The sequence below is a fragment of the Pseudopodoces humilis genome, chromosome 18, assembly GCF_049639895.1.
Source record: "Pseudopodoces humilis isolate 2021_Gansu_Grassland_sample_001 chromosome 18, ASM4963989v1, whole genome shotgun sequence".
In the NCBI taxonomy this organism is placed as follows: Eukaryota; Metazoa; Chordata; class Aves; order Passeriformes; family Paridae; genus Pseudopodoces; species Pseudopodoces humilis.
The window spans coordinates 3,058,669-3,077,607 of NC_142217.1; the positions used below are offsets into that span (position 1 = coordinate 3,058,669).

General features: G+C 56.1%; 1 protein-coding gene across 2 annotated transcripts; it reads right to left on the minus strand.

The window, feature by feature from the left end:
- Nucleotides 1–234: 234 nt before the first annotated feature.
- Nucleotides 235–17,629, minus strand: PRR35 (proline rich 35). Of its 2 annotated transcripts, none has more exons than XM_088064083.1 (3): nt 17,459–17,629; nt 4,819–6,527; nt 235–3,809 (listed from the first exon to the last, which is right to left on the minus strand). In XM_088064083.1, the coding sequence occupies exons 1-3, from the start codon at nt 17,627–17,629 to the stop codon at nt 2,879–2,881; spliced, it is 2,811 nt and encodes a 936-aa protein (XP_087920209.1). In that variant the 3' UTR covers nt 235–2,878. The 2 variants fall into 2 exon arrangements, with proteins under 2 accessions (XP_087920209.1, XP_014108019.2); XM_014252544.2 differs by having other exon boundaries at nt 4,819–6,465; nt 17,459–17,581.
- Nucleotides 17,630–18,939: the final 1,310 nt, after the last annotated feature.

Consider the following 18,939-nt stretch of genomic DNA (forward strand, 5'->3'; position numbering starts at 1 on the left):
CTGTTATATGAGACTGCTGCAGGATCCAGCCAAAGCAGGCAGAACTCCCAGGAAAGAACAAAGCAGCTGCCAGCAACTCCCACTGGAGGTTTTCCCTTTAATGGTTTGGTTTTTGTTTTGTACATTCGTAAAACTGTGAACAATAAATACTGTGTGATCGGCCCCCAGCTTGCACTTGCCCCCCCAGCCTTCTGCAGAGGTGAGGGACACAGTGAGTGACATAGGGAGGGCTGCTCTACTCTTTGGAGGTGCCCAGCTCACAGCATGGCAGCATCACAGCTCTGGCAGCAGGATGGAGTCAGGGTCTGGGGACAGAGAGGTGACAGTGTGCAGGCAACATCTCAGCTAAAAAAGGGTGAAAGGCAGCACTGCCTGGTGGTCTGGGCATGGATCTCCTGCTGAAGCTCAGGGCTGGTGGTCCCAGAACTCAGCTATCCCTCTGGTGTTCTGGACCTCTGAGGTGCCCATGTTCAGATGGGGATCTGTTAAAAAATGTGGGATGATGCTTGGAACTGGGAGGAGACGTGGTTTCCAGGTAGACAGAGGTACCTATATGACTTGTTCCTCAGAGGAGGTAAAGGCTGGGTGGGCAGGGAAGGATGTAATGGGAAAATGAGACCCTGATTTCTTGGCTGTGCCTGTGGGTTTCCTGCTGTGATTGGGTGGAGGTGCAGGCATGGATGGTGAGGGGAAAAGAGTAGGAAGCCCTGAGATATGGGAACAGGAAGGTGCTGGCAGGGTGGGTATGGGCTGCCAGGGCAGTGAGGGAGCTGGGGAGAGGTGACAACAGGGCATGGGGTGACAGAGTGGCACAGGATGGCAGAAGAGACTGGAGGGAGACTGGGAGGCTGTTAGGGGAGGGTGATGTGAACAAGGTGCTTGAAATGGAGGGTCTGCTCTGCTGATGGTGTTCTGGCATCCAGAGATGACAACACAGTTCACACCTAGAAAGGCTGGGCAATGCCACCTCCCTGTGCTCTGGGACTGCAGAACTTCCACCTAGGTTCTGGGGTCTGTTCTGGTGGGCTCTTCCCACCTTCCTTTGTGGGACCAAGGCCATGCTGGGAAGCAGCAGGACATGGCCCATCAGGAAGATCTGGAGCTGGCTCAAGAGGGCTACACTGCTGAGCTGAGCATCTCTCCTTCTAAATGTCCTCCTCCCCTCTCCAGAGAGAAGAGACCAATAACCCCACAAGGTCCTGTGCTCTAAGCAAATTCGTGCAGTGAGAAATAAACCTCTTTGATGACATGGAAGCTTTGTCCAGAGAGCAATCAGGTGAGAAGAGACAACTCTTCATGTTGTCTGGGTCCATCACAGCACCTGGGAGTCCCAGGTCCCACCTGGGGCCTTGCCTTCTTCAGCCACCACAGTGGAATTGTCCTCTTTGGGCCCAGAGTGTGTAAAGCTCCTGGGATACCCTGTGTACATCCCTTATTTGTGGCTTTGCCACTGTTCTCTTTGTCCTGCCTTCCTGGCCCCCCTCCCAGCATGTCTCATTTCAAGGATCAAGCCACCAAGCTGGCTGAAGGCCCTGGGTGCTAACAGAACACTCCACCATGTCCTGAATACAAACTGTGGATGGGAGAGGAACCCCATCCACAAAGGAGGCTTTTCCAGGAGACCACTACAGGGAGGGACTCCAAAAGTTCCAAGCATGAGGGCATCCTGAGACAGAACAGATGTTTCTCAGAAGGGACAGGGGGACAGGGATGTGTGACTGCCCTGCAGTGGGTACCAGTCTGCCCAGCAGAGTCAGGAGCCCCCAGTGAGCACAAGGGGAATGTGGCCTTTTGGGAAGGCCAGTGCTGATCCCACAAGCAGCAGGCACCTGCCTGGGTGGTTTGATTGCCAGTGTTCTGGCTCAGGGGTGGTTGCTCAGCATTGTTCTAGCTTGGGACAGGCCAAGTTTGTCCCTTCACTGTTGTTTTGGGGGTTTGTGTCCCTTGAGCTCTGTAGTTCACAGCAGCATCCTCTCACCCATTTTGCTGTCCACTGTGCCGGTGTTTGGGGGATTAGGACTAGCAGGAGCTCCTGGGAGCTGAACTCTTCAGGACTGGGGGCTTGGTGAGGAACATGCATCACATCTACATGGGGAAAGAGGGAGGGAAGGTCCTTTCTGTGTGAAGGCAAAAGGAGGACCAGGACACCAGGTGGTCAGTGGACAGGGACAAGTCCCTACAGCCCAGCATTCCCTACACATGGCAAATGGCCCGGGTAAGAGAGCTCAGGACCAGGTTTGGAGCTGGCAAGGTGGGTCCTGTGTTGCACTTGTCATTGTGACTGGCAGGATGTTCTTGTCCCCACAGTGCAGAAAACTCTTGGCCTCTGGGTCAATCCAGCTGGGCATCTGGTTCCTGGCTGTGACTCTCCAGCCTCCCTGGGACAAAACCACTGTGTCTTTGCTCTGTACAAGGTGACAGCCATGGTCTGCTTGAGCACAGCCTGGACCAAGGCTTGGCCCTCTGTAGTCCCTCCCCTGTCCACAGATTATGGGAACTGGGTTGAAAATGTCCCTGAGTGTCCCTGATGAGAGGGCTGGGTGAGCCTTTTGATGAAAGCTTGGTGCTTTTGGCAGTTTTCTCTTGGTGCCTGCTGGTGACTCCCCTTTGGAAGGGAGTTCCAGGACTGGGGTGCTGAGGCTGGGAGCATGCAGAGCCCAGCAGCACTGTCCGTGACACATTGGGGACCACAGGGACTGGATTTTTACACCTGATGGATTCAGCAGGGGGAGCTGCTGGAGCCCCACACAATGTGGTCCCAGCCAGGCAACGGTGGAGCTTTCATCCATGGCACAGAGGAGGAGTGGAGAGGTGGGACATTGGGAAGGTGAAGCATGAGGTGGTCAGTGAGATCCAGGAACTTCTGAGCAAGGTGGGCTTAGGGGTCAGCATGCAGAGGGCTGTGGACACACACGGCATCGGTGTCGCTGGGGAGGCTGCAGGACAGGGAGCGCTGCATGGCCCGGCAGCCCAGGGGCCCATCCTCAGCGCTGCCGGGGAGCTGCGGGCCCTGCGTGCTGCTGGATCTGCCGTCAGAGCAGAGCAGGACGCTGGAGTCTGCCTCGCACTTGGTGGTCCGGCTGTAGTAGGGCTCCATGACGTGGCGCAGCTCCAGGGGCACGGTGAGGGGCAGCACCTCCGCCTTGATCACAGCACCCAGAGGGGCCTCGGAGGAGGCCGCCCGCAGGCTCTCGGAGCGGCTCATCTTGATCAGCAGGTCAATGGTTTTGTTCTCAGCATCGAGGAGGCAGTTGGGCAGCCCCTCCCCATCTCCAGCCTCCCCGCTGGCTGGACATTTGCTGAGGAGCCCTTGGTCTTTGCCGTGAAGCTTCTCATTTCCCAGGCTCACGTTGCAGGGCTCCTTCTTGGCCTGCTGGACCTTCTCCAAACCTTCCGAGGATCTCTTCACTGACAGGTCCAGTGGCCCCTCGTGGGGTTTGGTGGCTTTCTCCAGCGCCTGGTGGATGTGGTAGAGCTCCCTTCGGATTTTGACCAGCTGGTCCCTCAGCTCTTTTTGCCCAGGGGTGTCCTCCTTTGCCAGGTCAGACAGTTTCTTCTCCACCTCTTGGTACTCCTCCAACGTTTTGGACAGGTCCCCGATAAGCACGGTTGTGGCCTCAGAGCCTGTCATAGCAGAAGTCTCTTGGGGTCTGCTCTGCTTGCAGAGGCCGTGGTCCAGGGCAGCACCCACAGAGGGAAGGACTTTGCTGTCATTGCCCCTCTCTGGTTCCTCAGGCTGGCCTGTAAGGACATCCGAGTGCCAGTGGTCCAGGGCTGTGGAGATGTAGCCAGGGTTGGCCCTTGAACCACTGCAGAGAAGAAGTGGATACAATTAGCAGGGAAAAAGACAGGAAAATCCTCACACTTATGTCCAGGGCCAGCATTACCAGATTTAGCCAGGTTTCCTCCACTGGTTGCTGCCAGCCTGAGACCCCTTCCAGGAGGGGCTTTGGTCAGAGCAGGCAGAGCCCTGGCTGGACCTGCTCCTGTTCTCCCAGAGGAGGATGGATCCTGACACACATTATTTCATGGCACTGACAAAGGGAGAGGCCAGTCTGGGGAGATGGTGCTGATCCCACCTCAGCTAGCCAAGCCTGGATCCCCCCTCTTCCTGGAGCACTGGGGAATGTTAATGGCAATGGCCATCCCACAGTCCTGAAAGCCCAATTGCAGGGAATCTGTCCAGCCAGCCTGGGAGCATGGAAAGGGCACGTGGAGATAGAAAACCACAGAGATCTTCTCCAGAGAAAGCTCCTCTGGGTGTCAAGGCAGTGGGTTTACTGTGACATTTTTCTTGGAGCCACAGCTGGACTTTCACAACCAGGGGAGGAACTGAAATTCTGTTTAAAGGAGCTGTGCACATTTCTAGCCCCAGGTGAAAGGAAATGTTTGGGAACGTGGCCCTCCTTCTGGGCTTTGAAACCAGAAGGTGAATCAAAGGAGTGCAAATGTGTATGTTTAAAAATAGACAACGATTGTTCCAGCAAACCTGGGATATCTGGGGACACAAGAGGTCCCTTCCTGGTGCCTGGGGAGCACAGGTCCACCCACACAGACACCACATCACCTCTGGCCCCATGTGGATCAGCAAGTGTGACATAGCCCAAGTGCTTGGATGCTTGGGAGCTTTTGAGGCCCTGAAGTGCAGGGAGCTGTGCTTGGGTGGGCACTGGTGTGGACCACCAACCTGAAGAGTGCTCAGCTCCCTGGGCTCATTCCATGGATTAGTGCTGGGGGGAACACAGAAACAACAGGATATGGAGATAAACAATGTCAACCTGAAGCGAGGAAGAGGCAGAGAGATCTCAGGCACCTTACCTGCTCGGGTAGCTGAGCTTCCCAGGCATCATCTTTTCGGGTCCTATCAAATCCAGCCCATTGGCAGGGAACTTCCTCTTCAGTGGGTTTCCTGGAGGGCTGCTGGTCTCCAGACAGGTCACCACTGGCAACTCTGTCTTCCTGACACTGCTGTGAGTGAAAGCGCCATCCTTCATCCCCACCACAGTTTGGTAGATGTCAGTGGCTGACTTCTTGCGTAGGTTGCTGAGGCCCAAAGCTGGGTTGCTCTCCTTCTCTTGGGATAACCATTTCTCCTCTTCTTCCTGCCCAAGCATGGCAGAGTGGCCAAGCTCAGAGCCTGGCTCCTCCCGGACACCTTTGGACCAAGGAAAACCTGTCTTCAGCATGGGAACTTTGAGCAGCCCGGGTTTGCTTGGCTCACTGGAAGGTTTGGTTTGGGGTGGCGTGGGCATGACTGAGCCCACCAGCTGCTGGGGGTCTGGCTTGCTGGAGGACATCTTGCTCTCTGTGGAGCCAAAGGTGTGCTCGAAGAGCAGGGGGTAGTAGAAGCGGGGTAGGAAGGCTGAGCGCTCAGGGCTCTGCAGAGGCTGGAAGTGGGAGGCATGGGGGTGCATCAGCTGGGCTGTGGAGGCCAGGAAGGGCAGCTGAGCCAAGTGAGGGTGTGTTGTCGTGCTGTTGGCCATGGTGGGACTCAGGTAGGAGAAGAGACTGGGGTTCAAAGGGTAGTTAATCCCCAGCAGTGAGAGGTTCAGGCCCTGAGGTTCATGGTAGTCACTGTAGGCTGGAGGAGGGTAGCATGGGATGATGTTGCTGTCGGTACAAGGTGGGGAGACCTCAGGTGTGTTCCTCCTTTGCCCATTTGCCACCAGTTTCCACTGTTCCATCAAGATCCCACCGCTGGCCAGGCATTTCTTTGGCACTTTGCACTGCTTTGGCTTTGCATCTAGGTCAGGGGAGGCCATTTCCCTGCTCTTCATGACATGGTTCTTGAGGGAGAAGACATCTGTGATGATGAAGTCGGGCTCCACCTCCTTGCAAGGCTTGTTGTCCCTCTTGTTCTTGAAGCCAAAGACCAAAGTGTTCACTTCTGGTTCAGCTGGGTCACCTTGGCAACCTGGCTCTTCGTTTCTCTCTTTCTTCTCCCCTGCATCCATCTCCCTAAGCAGACCAGCAACATCTTCCTCCTCCTCCTGGAACTGGCCACTTTCCTCACCAGCCCCTTCAGCAGGCAGGATCTCCACCCCTGTCATCGGCTTCTCCTCATGGTCATCCCTGCTGGGGACCTGCTTGGTCCGGACAGAGCCTCCCGGGGCGGCCGAGGAGTCGCAGGTGTCCTGCTCATCCCGCCGCCCGCGCAGGCGGGAGCTCTCCGTGTGCAGCAGCCGCAGCTCCGGGTGGAGAAGGTTGCCCTTCTTGTAGGGCCAGTCGGACTCGATGAGGAGGGACAGGGAGTTCTTGCACAGGCTGTACTTCATGTGGTTGTAGAGGTGAGACTTCTCCATGCAGGTGAAAGGACACTGGAAGCATTTGTAATTGTAGGGTTTGCCCCATGGCCTTGGGATGTAGTGAGGCTTCTTTGGCTTCCTCTCCTTGTGCTTGTAGACTGAGGTCAGCTTGCAGCCCCCGTCGTCCTTGGACATGGTGGAGACTGCCTGGAGATGGATCCTGGTGGGAATGGAGGGGCACAGCAGATGAATCTTCCCACGCTTGTCTGGGAAGCACAGTCCCTAGAAGAGGGACAGCATGGAGGTGGTGAGCCTGCAGCCCCCAGGGAGATGGCTCTGCTCTGTGAGCACCTCCTGGCCCCAGAGACTGGAGTTTCTGGGACCTCAGTATGGAGCTCCCAGTTTGAGATTTAAACCCAAGACAGTGGAGGAATTTTTGCCCAAACCCTGCAGGTATGCCTGTATACACTGATCCCATTATCAACCCTCTTCTCTCAAACCACCCCAGAGGAAAAGGAAAACAAACACTATTAAAGGCGTTGGAGCTAAACCACCTCAAAGTGACATTGAGGTGCCCAGGTGACCTGCTTGGCCAGCCAGAGCCTCTCTGGGGCAGCCCCAGCCCAGCTCAGGGACCATTTCCCTGCTGAGGGCAGGGGATAAAAGAGAAAAGAGTCAGAAGCCCCAGTACCGTGCTGCTCACAGACTCATTTGGCTTTGCCATCTCCTGGGGTATGGCAGTGCCAGAACCTACCAAGGTGTTCCATGTGGATGTGTGATCCAGTGCAAACAGGAGAGTGGGATGGATGAACTGAATGGGAGAGGCTGCAGACTGACAGCCTGTAACCTGCTGTTAAAGCTGCTGGAAAAGCAGTCCAGCCTCCCTGGCCCCGTGGGACCAACACCATCCTGTGACAGAACAGGGATAATCTGGCCTGGAAAACCAATTCAAGCTAAACTACACGTTCCCCACTCCCAGGTGGTGCCAGGATCAAAATGTCCAGGCAATATCCCTGCAGGACCCTGGCACTGGGCTTCCCTGGGGACAGCAGTGTCAAGCCTGTCCCACAGCCTGGTCCCCACCAGCTCTGAGATGGGCAGGAGGCCCAGCCCCCCCAATCCTCATCTCACAGAGGAGCCAGACCTGCACAGGCACCACAGTCATGAAATGAAGCTCCTTCACAGATGGCCAAGCAGTCATGGGGCACCCAACACTGATGCAAATGCCTGTGTCACCCCTCCAGATGCTGCTTTGCTCTGGAGGGACTTGCCAGCTTCTCCTGGGAAAAGAAGCAAATTTGAAGGCTCATTCCTGTGTGTCGGGCTCATTCTCGGGGCCAAACCCTTCCCCCATGTATCAGGTCCCAGGGCAGAGCTCTGCCCCAGAAACCCTGCAGCCAGGCTGGTGTGGGAATGCAGAAAGGAGAAGCAGCTCCAGATTGGCACCAATTTGGCAGCTGGAGCCATTTGGGGAAAAAATCTGCTCCCTGGCTTCTGGGAAGAAGGACACAAGATTTGGAAGATTGGAAGGGAAACAGCATGTGTCTCTGCAGCTTTGGGCAGCGGGGTCAGGGAGTTGCCTGGGGGCAGACCCAGGCAGTGGCTCAAGAGCCTGACAGCCCCTGCAACGTGCCCTGCTCCCCAGCGGCCTGGAGTGTGCCTAGCCATAGCCCACATCCTTCTGGGGGGCACACATGGTCTGGGGGGCTTCCCTGAAGGGCTGGGGGGGACCATTCCCGCTCCCAGGGCAGGGGGATTGTCACAGCTGTGCCAGGGGGCTGGGATCAGAGTGGGATGGGCAGGGAAGGTTCCTGCAGCATCACCACACCAGAGGATGGGTTGCCATGTGGCCCCATGATAGTGCCCACCTCCCACAGCTGGATGGCATTTCTGCTGCTCCCCTTGGTGAGCCCCCACCTTGGGGCTGAAGCCCTATGGCCCTGTGTTTTTTCCCTGATCATCTTGTCCCAGTACACAGGGATGCTCTGGCTGCAGCCTGCAGTACCGGTGGCCCTGGGGACAGTCCCACCAGCCCCATGCCCAGGCTGTGGCTGTGCTGGGCTGAAGAGTGCTCCTGTGCTCTGGTTACCCACTCCCCTCACCACCTAGGGGCATCCCCTTCCCCTGGGAGCACGGTGAGAGCATTTGTATGATAAAGTCACCTGCATTGAACCGTTTCAAATGTCCTTCTGAGGTTTGACATCAAACAGTGGAGTATCTCCCACCTGCCATGGGGATAGGGAATGAGCTGTACTGTGGCTTTCCCAGGGGCAGGATGAGCTGCAGGCAGGGCTGGAAGACACCCCCCTGCATGCCCACGTTGTGGGCTGAGCTGGTAGCCGACCCTGCCACTAAGATCTGCTCATGCAGAAAATAGGCAAAAACGTCCCCTTGTAACGAACCCGCGTCCCCTGGGATGTGGAGAGGAGCCCCGGGGGTGCAGCCCTGACCTGCAGCAGCCCAGGCTGATTTCTCCCATCACGGTGGGATGTGCAGGCAGAGCCTGGGGCCTCCCACCTGCAGGTTCACCTGAGCACTCCCAGCCTGCCCGTGGGGACACGCTGGTCCTTCAGCCCTCAGCCACGCTGTGTGTGCGTCACGCCTGTGAGCTGTGAGAGCTCCACACACGCTGCGCTCCCAGGGGAGCAGAAGGATGCAGCAGCAGCTGGGCAGGATGGGGCTCCTCCAAGCATCACTCCCTGGCTCCAGCCACTGAGCCTGGGGTGCCCTGAGCATCCTGGACCTGCTTGTCCCTGGTCCCCTGCCCCGTGTCACCCTGCTAGAGGGCAAGAAATCAAGAGTGGTGGAGCGGGGAGCTGGGCGCCTCGGCCCCGCTGCGATGCACGTCGCCTGTTTGCAGGTCAGTTGAACAAACATTTGCTGTTTATATGCCAGAGGCAGATTAAATCTTTGCTGGAAGACTGGAACTGGTTGTTCCATTCTTGCACACCTGATCCTCCTCCTCCTCCAAGGCTGCTGCGAGAGCTGTTTGTTCCCCTCCTGTGCCCAGTGGTGCAGAGGATGGCAGAGAGATGTCCCGTGTAGGGACAGGCAGCTTGGCTGCTTCCACATCCTTAACGCTGCAGAGAGGAACAGCAAGGGAGAAAGACCAAAAAGAAAGAATGGGAGAGAGTGGGGAAGTGCCCTGCGTGTGAGCCAGGCAGGCTCCGGCAGAGCGGAGGCATCCCCAGAGCCGGCTCAGGCCCTGCAGAGCCGGGAGACAGGCGTTGTGGCTCCTGGTTGCTGAGCAGTTCCCGCACCAGCAGATCTTCGTGGTCTGCTGAGTCTCTCTCTGCCACAACACATTATTTCCAGTGGGCTGTCAGCTGCGGCGGTGGGGGCCGTGCCTGGGGGCAGGGACCGCGCACCTGTGCCTGGGAATTGCAGCATCCCCGCTCTCCTCCCCGGGACTGCCGAGGGGAGAGGGGCACGCTCCGATGGAGGGAGCAGAGTGGCACGGGGAGAAGAAAGAGGAGGAGAGACAAAGGGAAGGAAGAAGAGAGAGATGCCCACGAAAGAGATCTGCAGTCCCTGGTGCTCCAGTACTTAAAGAATCCCAGCCTGGTCTTCAGGCACAGGTATGCAGGGAAGGACACAGCCATTGGGGCAGTTGAGCCACGACACCTGAGCTCATGTCTCAAATAATGACCAAAACTCAATTTCCACGATGTAGGATGAGCATCTGCAGTACTGCTCCAATTTTCTAACCCATCAGCCATCCCAGCAGCCCAGGTGCCGCTGGGTGCAGTACAAAGAATGCACATCCCCACTCTGAATCTGCAGGAGCTTCTGTGGAAGCTGTGGAAATGTTTAGCCCCCGAAGCTGCTGCAGCAGGGAGTTCTTGGCATACCACCCAGAGCTTCATCCTCCAGCTTGTGCCCACAAGTGTCATTGGATGCCCCCCCAATTCTTTGACTGGTAGAAGCAGCAACCACGGTCCCTGTCCACCCTCCAGACACATGGTTCACCACCACACCCCTGCTTCACCATCTCCTTTCCAGTCTGAAGCTGGACAAAGGGCCAAACCCTTCCAGATCCCATCCCCTTCCCTGAGCCTGCTCCTGGTGTGTGGCAGCCACTTGTAGGAAGGGGCTCAGTCCAGTGGGTTTCCTGTACCAATATAAACCCTCTCCACCTGTAGGTGGGTGTGGGAACTTGCCCTGATGTGCTTTTGCAGACTCCCAAGAACTTTTCTGACTGGAACAAAGACCCCATCTCTCAAATTGATGTCCTTTCTTTGCTGCTGACCTCCAAGTGCTCCAGTGCTGACTGGGAGGCTGCCAAGGGAGCTGCAACGCTCCCATGGAAATTGGCTGCCCTCAACCTTTCCCAGATGGCTGTAGGACATGGCATGGAGAAATGTGCTCAAGAAAGGCACTGAAGTTCTTCTCCAATAAGTGCTGTTGTGATGAACCTCCTGCCTTGCACCTCGTCCTGTGGCTGAGGATTCCTGTGGTCTCTTACAAAGCTGGTCCTACCCTCCACAGGTGAGATTTCATTGCTATGAAATCCATGGTTGGCCCTGCACACCAAGCAACAACCTCAGGACAACCCTCCCCCGCTCCTACATCCACCAGTTTCTTCCTTCCAGGCTGTCCAGGCCACTCATTTGCCAGGGCTCAGCATCACTCTGGGCTGGGTGGCCCTGGCATTGCTGTTTGTCATGCAGGGATGCGTTGCCCTGGTGACTCTGCCAGGATGGGACAGTGTGGAGCAGAAGAATGTCCCTTTGATGGGATCACACACCAACCCCACAAACCTTCCTGCTCCTGCCATTACCCGGCCTCTGCCTTTCTGGAAATTCCCGTGGGGTTTTATCCCGTTTTCCACAGAGCTGTGGCTGGAGCAGCCGGGCAGCTCCGCGGGAGGGGAGCGCTGGGGCAGGAGCCACTGATCAATGCAAACCACTTTCCCTACACTGCACGCTTTTGCCGCAGGGGCCGCTCGCCTATTAGCGGCTATCGGGTCCCTTTTCCTTTTCATAGCCCGGAGTTGTGTGATTTGAGCTTTTAAGCGTTTATCGGAGCTGGGATGAAGGCAATTGGCCATGGCAAAGCGGCAGGCACCCGGCAAAAGGAGGGAAGCGTGACTGGTGGGGCTGGGGGCTCTGCACCTCCCCAGCCTCACCCTCTACAGCCGCTTTGTGAGGGACTGTGTGAGCCCATCCCACCTCCTCTGGGTGCCTACATCAGCAGCTTTGAAACTATTCCCACCTCGAGCTGTGCCTTCCTCCAGCTTGATCTCAATTATTGCACCAAAATCTCTTCCCCAAACCACGTCTTCAGAAGAGCTGGGGTTTCCTGTCTCCTCCAGTCAATCTTTCCACGTCTGCCCACTCAGCACATCTTCATGTCCAGGGCCAGAGGTCAGGCCATGTCCTGTAGCTCAGTGTGGCTCTGCTGCTCAGAGGGTTCTTCATCACTTCTGTGTCTCCATATGTGGGCTCACCAAACCGTGTGCTTCACATCCCAGGGGCAAGACCAAGTCAGAGTCATGGTCTACAAATTTGACAGCATTTGGATTCCCAGCCTTTGGGTTTCCAGTGCTTGGAGGGATCTGGAGTTTCTGGCTGGGGAAGCTTAGCTCTCTTCACAGGTTGATTTTGGTGAGACCCAAACCCCAGCCTGGACATGGGGTGGGTCCATCTTTGTGAGAATTGCTGCCTTTGGATGTGCAAGTTGTCTGGCATCTCCTGCCTGGCCTTGGGGTGTCCTTCAGCCAGGTGATGGACATAATACCTGTAGTCACAGCACCTCCACATGTAAAGTTTCCCCTCATTTTGGGTCAAATCTTCTCCCATTTGTACACTTGTTCAAGAAGCGTTGCAATGTCTCTGACCTCTCCTCTAGCCTCCACCCACAAAAAGTTGGCCTGAAGGCTCTCTGTGGCAACCCCAACACCCCGTGAAAAGCATTCAGCCAAGTGGCAATGGGCTGGAGTCATCATCGTCTGCCTGTGACACTCACAGCACAACTCACAGCCTCCTTGAGAGATGAGATCAGGCCGTCACAGCCTCCAGGCTACTCTCCAGAGACGTGAGGGTCCTGCACCGCAAAAGGGTTTCCTCCCACAGCCTTTCCTGCTGTGAACCCTTCAGGGGAAGAGGCAGGCTGGTGAGGAGATATAAGACTGTCTCTCCACATTATATCAACCACCGGCAAAGCTTCTGCCTCAGCCCCGCTGTGGGAGCTTCCTACATCTTCCTCCACCTCCACTCTACCTGCTAATGGAGCCCCAGGAGACCACAGGCTCCCAGCCATGGAGTCAGCAACTCGTTGGCAAAATGGTCTCCAAATTTGTGAAGACATCATCAGTGTCCAAATGGAAATGTGCAGCTGGATAGAGGGAAAAGTGTCTGTACAACTCAGGAGGATCAACAGTGTGCTTTTCACGCAGGGATGTGCACAGGAGGTGGTGTCCAGGCTGGTGAGCATGGGAAGATTATGGACAGCTGGAGATAACTTGGGGGGCTTAAGAAGTGTGTGCATCTGAAAGAGGAATGTAGGTCCAGCCATCCTTTGTGCTAAAGTCTGTGTCATGCCTGTAATGTGCAGGGCTTTCCTGTTTCCAGAAAAAAATCCATAGCTTCTTCCATTTTCTATGACCTCTGAAATTCCTTTCCCCACTTAAAAGTTTCTCCTTCTCCTGCTGGTGTGACAGCTGAGGATGGATCCCACACCTGTGACCATGTGCACTGGGAGGCTCCCTTTCAGCCTTCCAGCTGGATGACCCCTGGGGATGGTGGCAATCTCCAGGAGCCCTTTCTGGTCACAGGCACCTGTTGGCTCTGCTGTGGCACACCAGCAGCAGTCCATGACAGCAGTGTGGGGCTCAGCTCTGCTCTGATTACCAAAATCTGCTTCTCCCACCCACCACAGACCAAACCACATGAGTGTCTTCAGTGTGGGCACAGATGTTAGAGCATCTCTCTGCCCACATGAGCACAGATCCCCAGCCTGGTTATGGACAAGATTCCACCTCCTCTGCCACTTCCCCTGCAAAGCAATCAGCTCTGCCATACACTGAGATGCATTTAATCACCCCTTGACCAACTCAAAGGCTCCCTGAGGCTCCCCAGACTTCTACAGCCCAGTTCCTCATACTAGAAATGTTCTCCTCCACTTCCTTGGACAGCTCAGGTTCCATAAATGCCCTGGAAATGGGAATGATAAGAAAGGAAGGAGATCTACACTTTGCTTTTCCTGGCTTGGCAGAGCCCAGCTCTTTTTGTGTCCTCTAAGACACACCAAAGATGGCCAAAAGTTCCCATATTGATACAGCCTTGCTCACACCCTGAGCTCTCTCCCACCTGCTGTTCTTGTGTTTGCTGTTCAGGTGTTCTGCTCCACCAAATCACTCTCCATCTTGCCACCAGAAGATGCACCTTCTTGCAGTTCAAACCCACCTGATATCCTCTGGGGACAGGAACGAGAAGTCTTCACCCCTCCTCTGCCCCCCTCCTGCCTTGCAGCCCAGCTCTCTCCTGCTCCTGGATGTGTCCACTGCTGAGTCCTCACTTGTGCTTTGCTACAGGAGAGGAGCTTCACACAAGGACATCCCAAGCATTTCTCTCAGCCTTCCCTGTCTCCATTCTTCCTGCTATCTTCAGAGCCTTTCCCACCATTTCCTCTCTTGGTCCAGCTCCTGCCAGTCAAGATTCTGGCTCTGCTCATGTCTTGGATGTGGCTCCTTTCCTGCAAAGCTGCTTTTTAACCCATTTGCCAGGACATGCCCTTCTGCAGGGAGTTACTGCATCCCACTTTGCCATTCCCTTTCTCCAGGGAAAGGAGAACCTTGCACAGCCCATTGAGCCTGGCAGTCCAGCCAGTTTTTGACCCACCTTGTCTTTACATTTCCAGTTTGGCCATGAGGACACTGCAGGAGACATGTCAGGGGCCATGCTAAGGTCCCTTAAACAGGATCCCTTTCTCTCCCTCCCCTGTTCCAGCAGCCAGTCCTTCCCTCACAGTGGGCAGTTTTGCTGCTCTGGCAAGATTTATCCCCGGTTAATTCACCCTGGCACCTTCTTGCCATCCTTGAAGATGGAAAGGACTTCAAGGAGGGCTCACAGAGACCAAGATTATGTCTGGCTCGCTCTGGGTGCTCACTGATGGGTCTGAGCCGTGTGTGCTGCAGGGCCAGGGGCCATTGTGTCCCTGCAGGGACCTCTGCACATCTCAGCAGAGACTGGGGTGGAGCTAGCAGGACCCACAGCTGGCCCTCCTGGGGCTTTCTCACTTGGCTCAGTGTCCCCAGGGGCTTGCAAAGCAGAGCATTGCTGGTGGCAGCCACCCAGCCCTCATTTGGGATCACCTTACACAGCCAAAGTACTTTGCTGAGTACACCCTCAGCATGCAGACCTGCCAGCTGACACACTCAGTCTCTGTCTCCCTCCTGATGGACTCTCCTGCCGGCTCAGGTGGGCAGTGGAGGGCAGGAAAGGGGACCCCAGGTCACAGGGCACAGACTTCATGCACAGCACACCCCTTCATTTTCTTGGCTGCGATTCTGCTCTCCCAGGGTAATCCCCAAAGATCCCCCCTCCCCTAAGTCATAGGACAGGTCCCTTTTTAGCCAAAACATGGCCAAGATGGGGCCATGATTTCAAACACTCCTAGAAAAGGGGGGCTGTTGCAATGCTGGGGCCCCACCCAGGAGGACGTGGGTTTATCCCTGCTCTTGCCTGCCAGCTCCCAGCACTGGCTTCCACAATCTGGAGCAGCATTTGGAGGCAGCAATGGATGGAGCCATTTAAATCATGACAAGGTCTAACCAGCCATCAAGGAATTGATGAAGGACTCGGTGTGTTTAAGGTTAAAGCCGAAAAATAAACTTGAGAGTGGGGGCTTGATATGCTGTTCTGGCAGTGACACTGGTGCAGTTTTGTGACCACATCCATTAAATCCAGCCCACTGTAAAACCCATTTAAAAATGGTCCTAAGTAGGAACATCCCCTGCTTCTCCCTCCCTATCCTTAGGGGAGCACAAACAATTCCACCTGCTAAATAAAAATTTAAAGGGCAAATGGTCCAAAGCTGGTTGGGAGAGCTTGGGAACAGCAGGGGAATTGTAGAGCACAAAAGCTGGTTGGCATGGACTCCAGGGAATGTGGAGGAGCTCTTCCAGGCAGAAGCCTTCTCCCAGGGATGGGACACCCTGGCACAGCACCAGCACATGAGGAGACCCATAAAGCCTTCAGGAGAGGAACTCAGATTGTTCCTGGGGAATACCCAGCAGAGAGGAGGGAGGAGGCTGTTCCACAGGGAACATCAGGCAGCACATCACACCCTGAGCACATCACACCTCTTTGCAGCCTCTTTGCAGGCAGATTTCTCTCCAAAATACATTTTCATTCGTATTTATTATTATTATAATTATTGGTATTGGTATTATTACCATGTTTATTCTTGGGCAGGAAGCTCTGCAGTGCTGTGGGCTGACCCGTGGGCAGCAGGCACCTCTCTACTCTCTGCCTGGTACTTGGTGATAGTGTTTGGTTGGGCTTTTCATGCAGATCAAGGGTGGTGCTGCCTTTTGGGATCCTCCCTGTGCTTCCAGCTGCATTACACCCCAAAAATGGGCTGAGCTGCTCAGCCCCTGGCCCCGTGCCGTGGGCAGTGCCTGGGCTGCAGCGTGGGGACAGGAGCAGAGGGATGCTGCTGTAACTGCGGCGGGCAGGGAGCACTTGGCCACCAAATTGCCCAGCGAGGTCTGTGCTGGCCAAGGGATGACCAGGAGGAGTAACAAGGGCCCGAGGCACAGCCACCGGGAGGAGACAGGGATGTTATTAACTGGTGCAGGATGCAGCTCGTTAACCTGTGCTGTGCCGCAAGACGAGGTGCAGTGGCCGTGCAGCCGCATTCCTGCGGGTCCCGGGAGCCCGCACGCTGCCGGCAGCAGCCGCTGTGACAGTCCCCGGGATGCCGGTGCAGGAGGGGGCTCTGTCAGCATCCCCCTTCCAAACCGGGGTCCCCCCACTGCCTCTGGGTACAGCAGAGCTCTGAAATTCCTTGGGATCTCCAGGAAAGGGTGAGAAGACCTAAGGGAATGAGAGGTGACACATCCACAACCTCCTCTCCTAGATTTTCACCGAGGGGAGCCGAAATCCTCGCCATGGAAGAGGAGTGAGAGCAGGGCAGCAGCATCCAGTGGGCGCCAGAAACTTCTCCTGTGCCAGCCCCAGGATTTGCCACCACCCTGGTGCACAGCTGGGCCTCACTGACCTGATTTCCTTACGTTGTTTCAAGAAGCCCCTGACGGCTGTGAGCTGTTCCTTGTTATGTGACCTTTTGATTTAATTGCCAAAATTTCTACAAACACGCATTCCCTGGCGTGAGGAAGTATATTCCTAGTTGGCACCATTAAGCATCTCAGTAACTCACCTCCTCTGGCAATTCAGCAGCTCAGTTTAGTTTTCACTTCCTTTAAGAAGGATTTAGAGGGGAAAAAAATATGGATAACAAGCACAGTACTGTCTTACTGTTAAATTTCCCCCTTCCCCTGGTTTGTATTTTTTCACAATTGCAAATACTCATCACATCTCTGAACCTGCAGAAAACCATTGATCTTTCTGATTATTACCCAAATTAAAATTAACCTGCCCTCCGTGTCCTCCCAGGCTGGTTCCCTTTTCCCGATGTATCCTTTCATTTTTCAGTGGGGAAACAAGTCAGACCTCTGCAGCCACCACATGGTCACGGGGAAAACATCCAAAATCCTCCACAAACTTTCTATTGTCAGGGACTCGCGTGAGCAGATCCCCGGTGAAGGCAGTCGGGTGTGTCATTAGGAGAGCAACCCAAGCAGAAAGGCCCCATATGACCTCCCCGGTGCCGAGTGCCTTTAATAATCAGGAGTTACACGGCTCGCAAAGAGAGCGGGATCAGAGCATCACTCGGGAGCAGTCGGCTCCCTGCTCCCGGCGGGTTTGCACATCCTCGCTCGGGGTACCGGATCCGCTCCCGGCAGAGCTCTGCCTGTGGCGTGGCACAGGGCTTCCCTGGGCACCGCCAGACGCATGGAAATTTATTTGGGAGAGTGCGAAACTGGCAGGAGCGGGCAGCTTTTAACAGGGGATTGTTTTCCGCTCCAGGTCCGTGGTGGGTTTTGTTCCCTGCCCGGACCCACAGTGAGTCCCTCTGCTGCCTCCAGCTCCTTCCACCCTCCGCGCACCCCATCCCTCCCCAAAACAGATTGAAATGTCAGGACTTACAGCTCGGCCCCCGTCCCGGCTGGGTCCCTGCTCAGGGCCGGGAGGCTGCGGGAGCGGGGCGAGGGCTGTTCCCCCCGTCTGGCACCCAGCGTCCCCAAACCCCGCCGAGGCGGGGGCAGGTGATGTCCGAAGCCGCTCCTGAGCATTTACAGGGTTGTTTGCAGGAAACATCAAACTCGGGAACAGAAGCGCCAACCCAGGAGTCATCGCCCCCCCTCTCCGTCCCTCCCCACCCTCTTGCTTGGTCTCATTTGTACCGATTTGCCCCGCAGGCTTCGCGCTGATTTGCCGTGTCCCTGGCAGGGCTTCGACCGGGGAGGGGGAGCGGGAGCCAGACGGGGAGCGGATCGGGGGGAGCAGCCACGGGGAGGGTGGTGGGGACCAACAGGAGCCTGGCTTGCCAAAAGCAGTTCAGACCTAGAAAAAGCTTTAATGTGCACAGACGGAGCAGGCTGGGAGCAAAACCAGCTGGGCTGGAAGAGAACGTGCTCGGCAAGAGGCTGGTTTGGGGCTGGGTGCGTGCGTGGCTCCGGGCTGGCTCCTTGCTCCAGCCCTCAGCTCCCGGAGGGAAGGCAGAGAAGGGAGGGGAAGGTTACATGTGAGAACTCCCCTTCCAACATCAACTTTCCCTATCGACCAGTGATTCGCAGGATGCCAGCCTGGTTTTCTCCGGTATTAATGATTTACCTGCTCCAGTCACCACCCTTGCCCTGACAGCTCCTGCACCACATATCCGGCTCAAGATCCCCCTCTATGCCACCAGATGGGTCCCCTCGAGCTGGGACAGTCCCACCATCATCCCCACCCTGTGCCCACCCTGGAGCCGATTCCATCACTGCCGTGTCGTGCCCACCCTGCTGCCCGTGCCCTGTGTGGGCTGAGCACCATCAGCCACGGGGAGAGACAGAAACCCCACATGGGGGTGATTCAGAGCTTGGGTGCTGCCCTTCTCCCTTTGCAGGTCCTTTTCTCCTAGAAGTGAGTCCCAGACCATCCAGCTGGGGTGTCTGGCATCCACCAGGGTGTTTGCCCTGGTTGGAAGGACTGTGAGAAGCTGTGTCCTCACAAGAATCTCCTCACAAGATGCTGGATCCAATCCAGACATCTGCATTGGGCTGTCTGCAGGGCATTGTTTAATGCAATTCCTTAAAATTGGACCATTCCGAAACCTCCTGATGCTCTGGGCCAGCTCATCTCTTTGGGGCCAAGAGAAGACACTCTGTGCCTCCCCTCACACTTCACCCACCAGCTCCCTGTCACCCATCCATGCCCTCGGTTTGTTATTTTACAGGGCTCTGGTGCGGGTGCTGAAGCTCTGGATCTGGCACCGGGCACGGCACTGTGGGCACCCCGTGTGCCACGAGGCGGCCCTGGCTCTGCTCTGGTCCCCGGAGCGTGGCAGGGACACGGCCCTTCCCGGGCACTCCGCAGGCAGCCGGCCCCAATCTGCCGTGGTGCGGGGCCACCTGTGCTGGCTGCCC